General features: G+C 32.5%; 1 protein-coding gene across 11 annotated transcripts in view; it reads right to left on the reverse strand.

The window, feature by feature from the left end:
- The window catches only part of LOC143253937 (syntaxin-like), a 111,840-nt gene that overhangs the window by 22,840 nt on the left and 72,341 nt on the right, over positions 1 to 16,659 (reverse strand). For 10 of the 11 annotated variants that reach the window (XM_076508552.1, XM_076508549.1, XM_076508553.1 and 7 more), the window contains 6 exons: positions 15,051 to 15,125; positions 14,566 to 14,642; positions 12,198 to 12,306; positions 11,157 to 11,230; positions 10,222 to 10,359; positions 4,969 to 5,079 (listed from right to left, as the gene is read on the reverse strand). In XM_076508552.1, coding sequence (XP_076364667.1) covers positions 4,969 to 5,079; positions 10,222 to 10,359; positions 11,157 to 11,230; positions 12,198 to 12,306; positions 14,566 to 14,642; positions 15,051 to 15,125 — 584 coding nt within the window. The remainder of the gene's footprint in view (positions 1 to 4,968; positions 5,080 to 10,221; positions 10,360 to 11,156; positions 11,231 to 12,197; positions 12,307 to 14,565; positions 14,643 to 15,050; positions 15,126 to 16,659) is intronic. The other variant, XM_076508554.1, reaches the window with a different exon arrangement.

Below are 16,659 nucleotides of genomic sequence, written 5' to 3' on the forward strand. Positions count from 1 at the left end.
AGTTAATGAAACAATCAACACGAATAAGATTCATTAGTTCTACGAAAATTATGATGACTAAAGAAAAATGAGAAACATCCATGAAATTTGTTGCACATTTTTGTTTCTCATAATGTTCTTAATTTGATTGCATTTTCATGATTTTGATGACGTTATTATGGTTAGGATCAACACAATTAAAAATATTAACTTGATAAGTCTTCTGTCCAATTCAATTAGGGCCCGTTAGTTTGTTGGGTTTTTTTTTCAATAGAAGATAGTGTGAGAATTTCGACTTCTCGTGATACAACCCTTCCCCTTCCATGCACCATTCTAGTAGCCCTTCTCTGAATCCTTTCCAACAACTCAATGTCAAGTGCCCAAGACTAAACAATATTCCAAAGTCTGACCAATGACTTATAACAAGGAAATTAACCTCTACAGACTCGCATTGAATATTTCTGTAAATACAACCTAAAATCCTATTTCTCTTACCATTAGCAACAGCACAACGCTTGAATAGCTTTAGAGACTGATCAACTATTACACCAAGGTCCTCTTGTTTCTTGTCATTGTCAAAGTTATTCTCATCAAATTATATTTATAATTCAAATTATGATAACACACATACATTTTCTTGCATTTATTATAATTGAAACTCATTTGTCCTTTATTTACTCAACTTAATACATGATATAAATCATAACAGCAGCATCTTCGTAGCTAAACAATACCCGAGACCTTAATAACATCAGCAAATGGAATTACTTTATCAGATATACCAACTATTTCAAATGACTGAGCGTAATCATTGCAGAAAGAGCCCTTTCACAGTTTTAGTCCTTTTAGATTTGCCAGAAACAAGAAAATCTGGTGAACGAGGTCTTTTTTTTTTCCCATCATGCGAACGATCGCATTGGTGTTTCTATGCCGCTTAGAAAACGAGAAATACCCAACTACGCGAGCGCTGATTGGCTGACAAGCACTGATGACGTAACTATGGGTTCCCCCACGCACCCAGTATGGAGAAGCACTGCACTCAAATTATTGGTAAACGTCGGAGATACAAATATTTGTTATTATTTCAAGCACAAACATGATTATCGCAAGTAGCCATTTGGACTATGTCTTTTATTTAGTATCAAAATTTATCGGTATCTCACTAGAAATTTTCTTTTCACCCCTTTCAAGCCCTGGGGGAACAATTTATCGCTTTATTGTAGAGGCCTATATAATATATAATAACTTGGGAGTTGCAACAAGTCGTAATTTTATCTGTATGGGCGTATAGTCGTAATGTATACACCAAAGTCGTAATGATTACGCTCAAATCGTAATGGTTGGCATCTCTGCTTTAATGATCATTCTTTCACCTGTGTTACTGATGTAAATAAAAAAGAATAAAGGTCCTAATACTGAACCCCGAGTTGTTCCACTTGTAACATTAACCCTGTTTGACTGAATTCTCTGCTTTTTTCATCCAGCCACTCTTCTATACAATTTCCTAACTTATCCCCTCCACATCTACAGAGATAATTTTTACAAGGCTTTTATGCGGCATTGAAAATCCAGATATACCAAATCTAGAGTCTTATCCTCATCAACATAAGCAGTAACCTTTTCAAAGAATCTCAAAAGATTTATAAGGCACAATTTTTCCTGAGTGAAACCATATTGACTATCCAATAAAATTCTAAGCTTTGTTAAATGACTTTGCAAAGCATCTTATAACAATCGTTCCAAAACGTTTCCCACAACTGACAGGTTTACGATTACAGGGGCAATTTTTATCACCTCTCTTGAAAAAGAGGAGTTACATATTCTACTTCTAATCCTCTGGTACCTGCCCACTATCCAAGGACTGACAAAAAGTAGCATATCCAATCTTTAACCTCTTTCAAAATCGTTAGGGAAATATAATTTGGTTTAAGAGCTTTATTTTTTTTAGCTTTTAAAATATTTCTTAACCAGCTATGAATTAATGCAGTTATCTTGTTTACAGCCGTGAACTATTCAAGATGTGAAATACCATTTAAATTTTCGTTAGTAAAAACCAAACAAAAAAGCAGAATTTAATAAACTAACCATCTCATAATTGTTAGATACGAGCCTTCCTTTATCATTCCTAAAGGGAACTATATCCATTCTTACATTTTGTTTAGTTTTAATGCATTTAAAGAAATATTTAACACTAATTTTCATACTACAGCAAATATATTTATAAATATAAAATAAAAGTAAGTAATGTTATTTGAGTAACAATAATATACTTAACATTTTGTTTTAAAAATATTGTTTATTCACTTAGTGATACCGTAAAAAGAATTTCAATAATTTGATAACATTGACAAACTTTCAACTCGTAAAATAATAATAATTATTATTAATAATTCGAAGAAGTTTATACAGAAACGCCAAACATGCTAGCTTCAGAAGTGAGAACAAAGATGAGACTATGGACCTTTCATTTATGTAAGAGCAGAAGTTTACGACCTTGCGAAATCCTGCCAACACGGATATGATAAACTAAATTCAGGATAATTTATATACCTTAATAACAACGTATATTATACATTCTAGGAATGGGAGGATAAAATTATTAGCAGCTATAACACGACATTCTGCTGGTCCGACATTCTGCGTAATTTAATATTCTATTTTTTTTTCGAGGGATTACCTTTATCGTACATTTCCTGAAAACCTGCCATGAAAAAATGATAAATGTAAAAGATTTACCACTTATCACTGTAAAGTTTGGGCAGCGAGTTAAATGTTAGGATGAAAACGGAAAGTATAAACAGTTTGTAAATAATTTTATCACTGAACAACTTTTTCTTTAAATAAAAAAGTTGCCTCCATTTCATGCCTATTTCGCTCTTAAAGCAAATGGAATTTATACAAGCATAACAAATGTCTAACACGTAACAAGTTGAGAACCTAGTTCCCGTAGTAGTCACTTTTTTTATTAACCAGTTATATAGATGGTTCTTAATTTAGAAACTAGGTGTGAAAGTGCTTTCAAGGTCCATTTTGTACGTATGTTTACTAAATAAATATTTACTAATTAATTTAACCAACTTTCATTTTAAAACTATGAACAGGCGACTGTTAAAATCATGAAATTAGAAAAGTGTGAGCAACTTCGCTAGCAATAAATATTAACAAGTTTTTATCTGTCTGGGGAATGTTTGTTCTCTTCATCTGATGTCATTTATTATTCACTCTCCAAATGAAGCAGGCTGGTTCTAATATGTTATTTTTATTTCTTTACTTTAAAATTATTTAGTTGAATCTCTTCAACTGTTGCTGCTTACAGGTGAAAGATAAGGAGAAAGAGAGAGAGAAACGTAAAACTGTTTTTCTTTGGACATTAAAATTAATACACCAGAAGAAAAATGCAATTTTATTACATTAATATACTGAATTCTCATAATACCAAAAGCATATATCTCTTGGTCTCTTATGTGATTCGTGAATGAATATGAATTAGTTCTAAAATCACGATAATGTTAATCAACAGAGTACAAGTCCAAAGAAACTTAAACAACAATGGCTCATATTGTTCATACTAGCATTAGTTTTGAATGATCTAATTGTTACTGTAAAACAATGTTGATAGTTTGTATTAATGTTTGTTATTATAACTGAATTTGTCTACTGAATATTGTAACTTATTCTTACATAACAAAACATTTTACTAAGAGATCACAATTAAATATTTTGATGAGATGAATTTTTACCACCTTAAAATGTTTACTTGCACTTATATATGAATACCACACTTAGTCAATTACATGGTAAATGATCGATGTTAATAAAAATATGTTAAAATTTCAAAGCAATTCTACATAAAAAAATCATTGAAGATATATATAAATTTAAATTTAACGAGTCAAATCTTTAAAATTGCAAAAAAGTACAACAATTACTGAAAATTTATAAAAATAATTGAGGTTATAAAGTTCTTAATGATTGACTAAACAATCTCACCATGCACTTATCATCTTAATGATTGACTAAACAATCTCACCATGCACTTATCATCTTAATGATTGACTAAACAATCTCACCATGCACTTATCTTAATGATTGACTAAACAATCTCACCATGCACTTATCATCTTAATGATTGACTAAACAATCTCACCATGCACTTATCATCTTAATGATTGACTAAACAATCTCACCATGCACTTATCATCTTAATGATTGACTAAACAATCTCACCATGCACTTATCATCTTAATGATTGACTAAACAATCTCACCATGCACTTATCATCTTAATGATTGACTAAACAATCTCACCATGCACTTATCATCTTAATGATTGACTAAACAATCTCACCATGCACTTATCATCTTAATGATTGACTAAACAATCTCACCATGCACTTATCATCTTAATGATTGACTAAACAATCTCACCATGCACTTATCATCTTAATGATTGACTAAACAATCTCACCATGCACTTATCATCTTAATGATTGACTAAACAATCTCACCATGCACTTATCATCTTAATGATTGACTAAACAATCTCACCATGCACTTATCATCTTAATGATTGACTAAACAATCTCACCATGCACTTATCATCTTAATGATTGACTAAACAATCTCACCATGCACTTATCATCTTAATGATTGACTAAACAATCTCACCATGCACTTATCATCTTAATGATTGACTAAACAATCTCACCATGCACTTATCACTTTATTATTATTTTTCTACGTCATTTCTAGTTGAATCAAAAACTACTTTTTCAAACTCTAAATTACAATTATTGTAGCTCTTAGCTAGAATAAATATTATGCCAGTAATATAATTTCTATTTCAAAGTTTTAGCTAAAAATAAAGCAGATTATTAGAGATTTTTAATTCGAAGAGAAAGGTTAAGTTAGTACATTCAAGAGAGCATGCAGAATTATCATCTTGATGGAGAAACAGGAGTTAGTAGTAAGACAAAAGAGGGGGACTCACCCGTCTTGATTTACTCTGATATTTCACTGCTTTCTTGGTGTCCCTCTTTGCAGCATCAATATAGTCCACTGATTGCTGCACATTATATTCTATCCTGTCTATCATCTCTCCCTAGATTCGATTGGTTATAGTAACAGCCAGTCGCAAGTTGTTGATAAGAATAAATAACAAGTCACAATCTGATTGATTACAGTAGCAACTAGACAGAATTTAACTGCCGGTGCTCAAAACTAAGAACAAATGAACCACTTATAACATTAAATAACTAAATAGATTACTTCTGGAAATGTATTAGAACCACATAAAATAAGTTTGGATACAAAAGATTAGACCCAAGTTTAAAGAGGATACAAGTTTAATTGGTTTGCTCATACATTTTTGACATGTAATTAAAAATAATACACCTTTGAAAACAGTCATTTGTTATGGTAAAATAAATATATTTTACCACATGTTCCGACCACACTTTTTTGGGGTGGGACATCAGGTAGAAAGTAGACAAGAGAATGGTATTTTTATTTTATATATATTTAAAAGAAGCTTGTTATATGTGAATGAAATAATATAAGTCAACATACGTACATGTGTGTGTGTGTGTGTGTGTAAATAAATACAAACTATGCATAAGGTAAGGTTTCGAACATAATTCGAACACAATATATACTGTTAATATATACATGTCTATAAAATATGAACTCAAGTACCACTAGAATATTGAAATTCCATAACCTTTGTCTTTACTTGAAGAAAAATCTCCGCGTTTATTTAGTTCCATCGACTGTTTTTTCATTCATTTCGGCGTAATTATTTACGGAGCAAATTAGTGTGGTTTCATTCCATAGGAGACAATGATTAAAATTAATGGTAGGTTTTACTGCACGTGAAATATCGCAAGTTTTATTTTTCACTGTAAGTGTGTATTCATTTAAGCGACATATTCGTTGAGGAACTGTTTGACCGATTTATACAAAACATTGCGCCACCTGCTGTGTCCACCACAAGGAATCAAACTCTGAATTTTAGCACCATTCAACCTTGGGAAAATAAAATCAAATCTTACATTTATTTATAAACAGGTAAAAGTTTGGTGAGGCTAGACAAATTTATTTGAAGAAATATTTTATTAATAACACTAGGAATGGTTACTGAGTGGTATCCTCCTATATATGACCACATGTTCACGATAGCTAATTTAAATGGGTAGGTCAACATCATTGGACAAAAAACGAACTTCTGCACAAGTTTGTTTGTTTTGAATTTCGCGCAAAGCTACTCGAGAGCTTTCTGCGCTAACCGTCCCTAATTTAGCAGTGTAAGACTAGAGGGAAGGCAGCTAGTCATCACCACCCACCGACAACTCTTGGGCTACTCTTACAAACGAATAGTGGGATTGATCGTGACTTTATAACGCCCCCACGGCTGAAAGGGCGAGCATGTTTGGTGTGACTGGGATTCAAACCCGCGACCCTTGGATTACGAGTCGAGCGCCTTAACACACTTAGCCATGCCGGGCCCCCTCTGCATAAGGTAGAGAACGGAAGGCACTGACATTTAGAGAAAAAGGGATGACAAATCTTTCTGTTGTAGAACAGTGGTCGCAAAATGTTTTTGAAAAGCTGACGTGTAGCGAAAAAAACGTATTCTCTACATATCCCATCTAGAGTTCGAGTGTAAGTGACAGTTTAGAAAGAACTATTTCAAAATCACTCAAAAATATCGCAGAAAAGCGGATAGAAGAGAGACACCATAGGCAGTCCGTGAGATCGAGAATAGATAAAGGGAGCATAATACAAGATTTTTTTTAAATTAATTTCAACCAGGAAAATGCGATTCCGAATTAACCTGTCTGCAATAACAAATATTTTGGTGTAATTGCACATGAAACGTAAGATTATTAGTACTATTAACTTTGTTTAACGCAAATCGAAGTACAAGAAATTTTCATAAATGTAAATATAATCACGACCTATATTTCCAGAGTGTAACTTTATCAGCTCAATATTTCGCTATTGCTGCTTTGTGAAAAGCTATCGATGTCCTACAAAATAAGGAAATATTAACAGCTCCCGATGTAATAGCGAAATATTGAGCTAATAAAATTACATTCTGGAGACATAAGTTTATTGATTACAGGGAAACCAGTAAATGAATTAACTAATGTAGCGGTAATGAATAACACGAATAAAGTTGAGGATTGACTGACTGATAACAATAACTCAATGGACTATGTGTTACATCTAGCCAAGTTGAGTAGAATCTTTTTTCCATTCTAATTGACAAAGATCTTACAATTTGAGAGCACAGCAAAAGACATTAAATAAATACAAAATTAACAAAATAATTTTAACTAGATACATGTATATCACTATTCGTACCTTAAAGAGCAAAAACTGTACCTAAACTGCTTGATTTAAATATTACGTGGGCAAAAGAAAGAAACGACTTTCAGCTCTAAAGAAACGAAACAAATATTTAATACGAGCATTTCATCTTACACCTTCGTTGGGATACAAATGTGATGTCACTTCGTAACCTCACCAACATTGTGCAAGTCCCAATCCTTCGTGCGTGATGTCATTTAGTAACCTCGCGACCATTGCGTTAGTTCTAATCCTTGATGCTTGATGTCACTTCGTAACCTGGCCCCCATTGCGTTCATCCTAATCCTTGATGCCTGATGTCACATAATAACCTGGCCCCCATTGCGTTCATCCTAATCCTTGATGCCTGATGTCACATAATAACCTCACCAGTAGTGTATTAGTTCTAATTCTTGATACGTGATGTCACAGCTTACTCAGAGTGATTCTTCAGAATACCGTTCATTAATTATTTCAACTTTTTATACCGATCGTAGTTTTGCATTTCGTTTAAACTTTTACAAATACAAAATTAAAAATACTTGTATTATTGTGTTTGTTTTTTGAATTACATGAGGGCTATCTGTCTCTGATTTAGCAATGTAAGACTAGAGGGAAACAGCTAGTCATCACGACCCACCGTCAACCCTTGAGCTACTATTTTATTAACGAATAGTGGGACTGACCGTCACATTATATCGCCCGCACGGCTGAAAGGGCGAGCATGTTTGGTGGGACGGGGCTTCGAACCCGCGACTATCGGATTACGAGTCGAGCGCTCTAACCATCTTGCTCTGCCGGGCGTAATATTTGTATTAAATAATTTTGTTGCTCTGAAGGCTAATTTCTCATATATCATTACTTCACATGTGAAAAAATTACTAATTGTTCATTGTTTATTATTAAAGACAATTAAATTATAATTATAATTACACTAGGAACTGTAAACTCCGAGCGATATTTGTTGTAGCTAAGTTGTACGTCTTATAATACCAACGACTGAGATGGTCGATTATTTGAATTCGTTAATCGATTAATCACTAAGCTCATCAATTATTCTCACGAGATGAATGAAACAAAACTAATGACAATATTACAAATCGGAGTTTTGATAACGAAGATGGGTAGGGCATGAATAAACCATCGTGTAACTTTGAGCTTGTAGCAACAAAACTAACGACAATATTACAATAACATGGACAACTGGAATGATCGAAAATCTCAATAATCTGTAACCCTAATATTGATTAATCGATTCTTTCGCATGACGCTTGCAAAAGTAATCGATGCTCTTAAATAATCGAGTTAACTAGCAACTCTTAAATTAAAACAGATCCCTTCCCTCCTACTAGAGGCGCCTCAGTGACAGAGATTAGTTGTAAAACAAATCCCGTATTTATCCCATTTTGATGAAAAGTACCCAGGAAGTAGCACAGGATGAGCATTTCTAGTTTACAAACTGGACAGAATTGACCAAGTTATGACCGGCCATATTCCTACAGTTAATGATATCATTTTTCGTTCTGTAATACAGCCCTCTTCGCCCTTCGTTTCGTCTGTTTTTCAGACCAGGGCCCAATAGTTCTTCACAAGATTATTCCTAGTCTCGCTGACCATGACTGGAACTTTGCTATTCATCAGTTTGTCATCATCAAATATCATTATTTCTTCCATTACCTGCACGTGCAAGGTTCAAAGATGCTCGACTTGCAACTTTTTCAACCGCTATGGATGCGATTACGATGAGTTTTCTGACAACCAGTGTTAAGGCAAATACACCTCTCAAAGATGCTGTGACAGCACTCAAAGAAATAGGTTTGTTGCTGATAAGGACAATAACAATCGTACCAGCAGATTGAAATCAAGTCTTCCAACCTCAAACAGGCAACGAAGAAACGTCGCATAATTTGACTCGACAACAAATAAAAAAACTATAACCAATTCGTATGTCTGATTGGTTCTAGCTTGGTAGTGTGGCCACTCTGAAAAGCTGTCTTGTTAATTACTCGTAACAGCCAACTGAAATACGTTACGGTTTGTGTATATACAGCAGATTCAGGATTTAAACGTAGTTCTTGTTCCTTGTTCTGCCATCAATAAAACACTGCTTTAACTCTGGTCAGAGAAAGGATCCTATGTTTGGTTTGACAGATTTTAAGCACAATGCTACACAATGAGCTGTCTGTATTTAAGCCCCATTTTCAGCACTGGAAGTATATAAACTTACCACTGAGTAACTGTGGAGAGGGAGGGGGGCGAGACCGTGTGTTAATTCAGCACGGATTGTGCATCTCAGAACGGCTAGTGTGAGTATTGACACTTTTACTAAGAAAGCAGATCGTTATTATTATGTCAAATTATTATTCTTAACACGCCATTATACAGCTTCCCCTCAAAAATATTTCATAGTTAGACTTGAAAATTACAGTTACATTTCATTTAGCTTCATCATATGACTTGTAACATGACATGATGTTTCTTATTAGCAGTATCTCATGGTTACATTTCAAAATTAGACTTGCATCACATCTCAGATTATATTGCAGCTATTAACACGGTAAAATCACGACCATATTAAAATAAATTCACGTCAATTGTTTCTAATTGTTAACAATTTTTAGTCTTAAGACTTTTTATTGTTTTAAATCTACGCACAAATAATTCACATTTGGGATATCTGACTGCATCTAAACTTCGCAGATAATTTCAAAAATGTATTGGATTTTTAATAATTCTGAAAGAGGTAAACTCTTCACATTTGAATATACTTAAAATCTTTGAAGTATTAATTATAATTCGTATTTTTTAGTGATAAATAATAACATTAAATTTTTTCGCTAGTTTAATTAGAGACTCGAAATTAAATTACTGAAGTACAAAAGAAAATGTTTACCTGACTCTCCACTAACATTGCCATGTCCATGAACATGTCGTGAAGTTCTTTGATACTTCTTTCCAATTTTATAATGTCCGCATGTCTGGCCTCGATGTCCTCTAGCGTCTGTTTTGCTTTCTGCGTTTCAATTACTATCTGAATGGAATAGATGTTTGAAAACAAAACAAACCTAACGCTGTAATTTTTTGTATTAATTAAAAGATAATAAAAATTTAATCTTCATTTAATTGAAAGCCAAGGAAGAATGAAAGTTTTTTTAAAGAATAAAAAATAATTTTACATAAATACGTAAAAGAAAATATAAATAGAGTATGTGTGTGTTTTCTTACAGCAAAGCCACATCGTGGTATCTGCTGAGCCCACCGGGTGGAATCAAACCCCTAATTTTAGCATTGAAAATCCGTAGACTTACCGCTGTACTAGCGGGAGGTTATAAAGACTAACCATAATAGTTCATTAAATTTATTCATACTGGAATAACTGATTTTAGTCATATCACAATAACTAATTGAATTTGGTCAAACTAAAAAAAAAAAAAAAGTGAATTCAGTCACACCAGAATACCGAATCATATTTAGTCAAACTAGAACGACTAATTGAATTTAGTCCACTACGTTTCCCCAACAAATATAATGGTACATCAACTAAAATCAAATTAATCCATATTTTTGACAGAGTAATTAATGTTATTTTATTTTATACTATTCAAACACATTTAAATTAGTTACGAGTTAACAATGAAAGTGTATCTAATGAATTGATACAGTAAACTTTACAGTGTGGTTTCATTATATTTACAGTACATTAAAATTCTGGCAAGCCAGCTCAGCGAGTTGCAGCTATAATCATATATAGCGTATTAATACTATCTTAAAAATATATAATTATTTCCTTGCTATCTAGCTCTCAGAACAAGAGAGTCACCAAGTTACCCCTTGTGTAAATATTGCTGGATTATCACTTTCTAGCATCTCTTCCAGTTCGTCATCAGTAGTAGTCAGACCAGCTGGAAAAAATCAAACAAAAAACTCTCAGTCCCTGTGGTGATGATTTTTAAGCCCTTGTGTAGATTTGGTAAAATTAACCTATGTCATGATGTTCAGTTGTAATGCAAGTTATAAATTTTAAGTCAGTTACGAGCTACAAATTAAAGGATTGTTTTAGTGATTTTCTTAAGGATTATATTGAAAAATATTTAAAGGCTAGTTAGTTTTCCGATATGTGTAAAACAATATTATTCGTTATATAAGAAAAATTCAATGAATTTTCTTAGCTGTTAATATTTGAAATAACAATATTATTACTTCATGTTTATAAGATGTACACAAATGTGGTTTGGTTTGTTTTGAAAGTTGCGCAAAGCTACTCCAGGGCTATCTGCACTAGCCGTCCCTAATTTAGCGGTGTAAGACTAGAGAGAAAGCAGCTAGTCATCGCCACCTATCGCCAATTCTTAGTAATCTTTTACCAACGAATAGTGGGATTGATCGTCACATCATAACGCCCCTACTGTTGAAAGGGCGAGCATGTTTGGTGTGGCGGAGATTCGAACCAGCGACCCTCGGATTACGAGTCGAACGCCTTAGCCACCCGGTCATGCAGGGCCACATAAATGTGTATGTGGGATACATACTAAGTGGGTATAAACTAGTCGTCAATGTTTTAACCTCTCTTTATGTCTTTAGAACTCAAAAAACCTTTGACCCCCCACCACTAATTACTCAGCAGTAAGTCTGCAAGTTTATAATGTTAAAATATGAGTTTCGATACCCGTGGTGGTCAAAATATCGGAGCACCCACGGCCTGTTATGTAGCTTTGTGGCAAACAGCAACTAAACCAAAACTAAAACCTTTGAAATTATGGTACAAAATGTATGCAATTATTTATTTTCTTACCCGACTGGAGTACACTTATTATTATAGTATGAAGTTAACAGAATACTGCAAACCAATAGAAAGAGATAAAAACTCACTTATTTCTAGCTGTCGTTGAATACGATCCTTGCATCTTTCTCTGTAATCAGTTTGGGTTTTGTTGTAGTCTGTCATAATTTCTACAAACTTTCTTGAAAGTGTGGTATGCTGTAAAAACAAAACAAAAACCCTTTAATTAAAATTTTATATTACAAATTAGAGTAGAAAAAGAGGTGAAATTCTCTAGTAAACAGTGCTGGTATTCATATGAAAGCACAACAACGGATTTTACTTGTACCTGTAATTTACAATATAGTTCATTAAAAAACAACAAAAAACAACAACATACAACCCTTGTTTAAAACCAAATGTAAATTAACCTCAATTGAAATAAATTTCCAATCCGTTAAGTGACAATAAAGGCATCACAGCCGCTATTATCAAAAGCCAATACCGATTACAGTGTAATAGCCAATGAAACTTGTTATTTATATATATTTGTCGTTATTAACCAACTGTATAAAACACAGTCCGAGGAAGCTGCCCAATTGGTTTAATAATAGACCCTGAAGTTACCAAAATTATTTCTCATAATTTTGTTATAAAAACAAACAATTGTTGTTAGGTTATTTAGTGATTGATTAGAAATATATTTAATAACTTTTCAGATTCTGTGAGCCGCGGCATTGTGGTCGATGTGGCTGAACGAAGCAGTATAAATTTGCCAACCAAATTAGGGATTAAAATGATTTTAACTCTATCTAATTAACATTGGATTTAAAAGTCCATTATGAGTACATATGTGCATAATATCTCGCAACTAATAATTTAAATGGTCCATATTTCGTTTAGGAATTCAATATGGTGGGTTATTGGGTGCGTTAATTACTCAAACATTGTGTACTCTTAATGTAGCATTTGCTTCGTTTTGGAAACTTCTGATGGTAATTTTATTAATAAAAAACTGTCCCTACAAAAACAATATTTTTGCCCTATTTATTGCTCAGTTTTATATATATCCATATAATTAACAAAACATCTATAAACTAGTAATGTAGCTATATCCCTGATGGCTATAACGTTTTACAAGAACTAAAAACAGTCGCAAATTTATAAAATGTAATCCTTACTTTAGCCTATAAAAACGTGGATAAAGCTGCCAAAATAGTGATCGAGTTTTATAAATTTGTAATTGAATTTTAAAATAGGTTAGGGATCCAGCTACAAAACGTAATAAAAGAAAAATTAAAAGCGCATTCATTTTTTAAATACTCTTGTTTGTTTTATTACTACTTGTACAAAGTATATACTTTACCTTTAGAAATTGTCACGTGTTTATCCATCGATATGAAGCTCTATCTCTTGGGCTGAATTGAGTTTAAGACTTACGTATGTGCATGACATGCTTACAATTTATAAAGAATCTGTATATATTTATTGAGATATTAAAAGCGCATATCCACAAACCAGTTAAGTAAGCTGGAGAAATCTTGTAATGATAGTTCAAGCTGTTTAAGGGCTAACCTGGTTGACGTGATTAGTTGAGCAGGAAGTAGAAGAAAAAAACAACTGATGTTTTAGAAATTTTAAAATTCTTATACCGGAAATGTTAGTGCCTTTTTTTAAAAGTCTATTATGAGTATATATGTGCATAATATCTCGCAACTAATAATTTAAATGGTCCATATTTTGTTTAGGAATTCAGTATGATGGGTTATTCGGTGCGTGAATTACTCAAACCTTGTCGATCCATATTATTAAGTACTACTTGTTTTATTGCTCTTCTATTTTACAAACGTTATTTCTGTAATTAACTTTATTATCCGAGCAATTAACATTACTTCTACATGACTGAATAAAAGAAATCAGAGTTTAATTAATGAACATTTCAAAACTGAATTGTTTTCTCTGTGTCCAGCTTTACAAAGTGATCAGGAAAAAATAAATACTCCTGACAATATACAACCTTCACTTTTTTCACATTAAATAAATATTTGGACAGAAGGCAAGCAAACAGCAAAATATCTCTGGAAACTTCACTCATTTTACATTAAATGAATATTCAGACAGAAGACAGACAAAAAGTGTTGAAATCGTATTCATAAGACGGCTAGTATGGGTTTAACACTTTAAAATAAAGTACAGAACCTGTTAACCTGAAAATGACCTAAGAAGGTCGAAACGTTGTTCTGTACTTTATTTTCATTAAAGTGTTAATACCCATACCAGTCGTCTTATGAATAGATTTTTACTTCAAGTGGGTTTCTCGTCATCATGAGCGTTAGAATCGACATTGTTTATATCTCTTGTAGCTATGCAAGTGACATTAGAAACATAATATTTTGGATTAAAAAAGCACAGACTTTTCATTCATATAATTTAAAATCCCATTTTTGTTTGATCATAGAATGAAATTTACAATGTTACCTGAGTTTTCCTTATTCTCAGGTCCGCTTGTGAGCTTGTATTTGCCTGTTCATCTTGTTCGATTTTGTGTTCCATCACTGAAGTAAAGATGTATACATACTAATGGCAGTATCTTTATAGTAATCAGTTTCTTTAAGTTTCAAATTGATGAAAAACAGTAAAACATATAAAGATTTTTTTCAAAAGAACTAGAAGTTTCTATTTTAGAACGAATTACTAGTTTTCTTTGCGTTTTTTTCTGGTTTTACCTTTGCGAGTTATTAAGAATAAGAGGAACATTCACTACCAAACATCCACAAGCCTAAAGCTCTTATTAATGAAAAAGATGATTAGCTTGTTTGTTGGGCGACAGAAAAAGCAAATTGTACTAAATTCTTATAAAATAAATAACCGTTAACGTTTCATGTGCTGGAACTAGGCGTAACAAGTGTTCTAACAACTACTCTGTGTGATACATCAGTAAACTGTTGAAAAACTAAACTTACTTTTCAGTTTAGTTCGGACTTTATTGGCCATTTTTTTTATGTCTGCCATTAAATACTCCAGTTCTTGCTTCATCCCTTGAAAATCATAAAATAAAAATACAATAAATTTAGTTTGTATTATTTGTATTTATATTGTTTTCTTCTTAAGCGAACCAAACACAGTAAGGAAGTGAACAGGTTTTTTTGGGAAATATCCAATATTTGATAGAACAAGACCTTAAGTAGCACTCTTAGAGACAACTAAACACCATTCTCTTTACAACTGCGAATCTCAGATTGACACCAGATGCTTATTGAATTATTTTAATAAACGTAATGGTAATACATTACATGATAAGAAGATGATAATAATATTCTAACTAAAGTAAATTCGAGACATTTACAATATTATGATAACATTTAAGAGCAGAGATTTTATCTTCTTTCGTACGTGGTTATATATTAAATATAATAGCTGACTGTATCCCCATTGCTGTGGGGGTCCTACATTAAAATATAACTCTTTTATTAAGTTCTTGTTTGTACCTTAGTTTTATTCATCTGCTTTTATTTTTATGCGTGTCGCTTTTCATTCTTGCCTTTATTATCTGAAAAATGTTTTACAATATAAATACAATTAAGAAAACAGGTTTTGTGTTTTCTTTACTATAGTTGTTAAAAAAGCAAGACTTCAAAAATAAATACAAACTAGTTAAAGCAGCTTTTTCTGGACGAAAGTTATGTAAATTCATAAAAATTGCAAAACACAATGTAAAACCGAAAATTTATTTGCATGTTCACGTGGACCCAACAAATCTTGATGCCAACTTGGAAGATTTATCAACAGGTGATAAAGTAGTGGAAAAAAACGTAAAATCGCCCATAGAAACCGCAAAATGTAAAAGTGAAATTTATATATCTCCACATGGATTCGATAAATAAACATACCAAATTTGATGAGGGTCTATCCACATCCTGCGAAGTAGTTACGTGAATGTACAAACAATACTATAACATTTATGTATATTATCTTTTGAATTTTATTTATATTTAAACTTACGGTTGATAGAAAGGTATATTTGACAAGTATGGCAAATTAATCACGTTTGTTTCACAGACTGTACAAGTTCCTACCATTGAGAATCATATGCAGAGAGTTGAGTCTGTTACCTTAAAACAGTTTTGCATCAAATTCAGAAATCTACATGACAGCTACAGTAAATATAAAGTTGCGGTGAAAAAGCATGCACCAGAACTATGTTTTTTATACTGTTTGGTGTTATTTACGTAATGTGACACCACCAACAACTTATTTTCAAGTGAAGGATACGTAACAGTCCTTCCAGACTCGAATATTAATGCACATAGGTAAGGGATTAAAAATTTAAGAAAATTATATACATTGTTCTCAATGATATAAAACAACGAATATGAATCAACGTGGGATACCAGGACCACCTAAACACAGACCTGTAACAAGTCATACCCCAGCCACGGGAAAAAAATGCGGCTTTTTTAATTGATTGACTGATTTAGTGTTTTATGGCACAAAGCAGCTAGGCTATCTGCGCCAAACCTCCGGTAAAAATGTAAAAATAAAGTAAATGTAGTAAAATGCATAAAAGGAAAT

This window comes from Tachypleus tridentatus, chromosome 6, assembly GCF_004210375.1.
Source record: "Tachypleus tridentatus isolate NWPU-2018 chromosome 6, ASM421037v1, whole genome shotgun sequence".
Classification (NCBI taxonomy): Eukaryota; Metazoa; Arthropoda; class Merostomata; order Xiphosura; family Limulidae; genus Tachypleus; species Tachypleus tridentatus.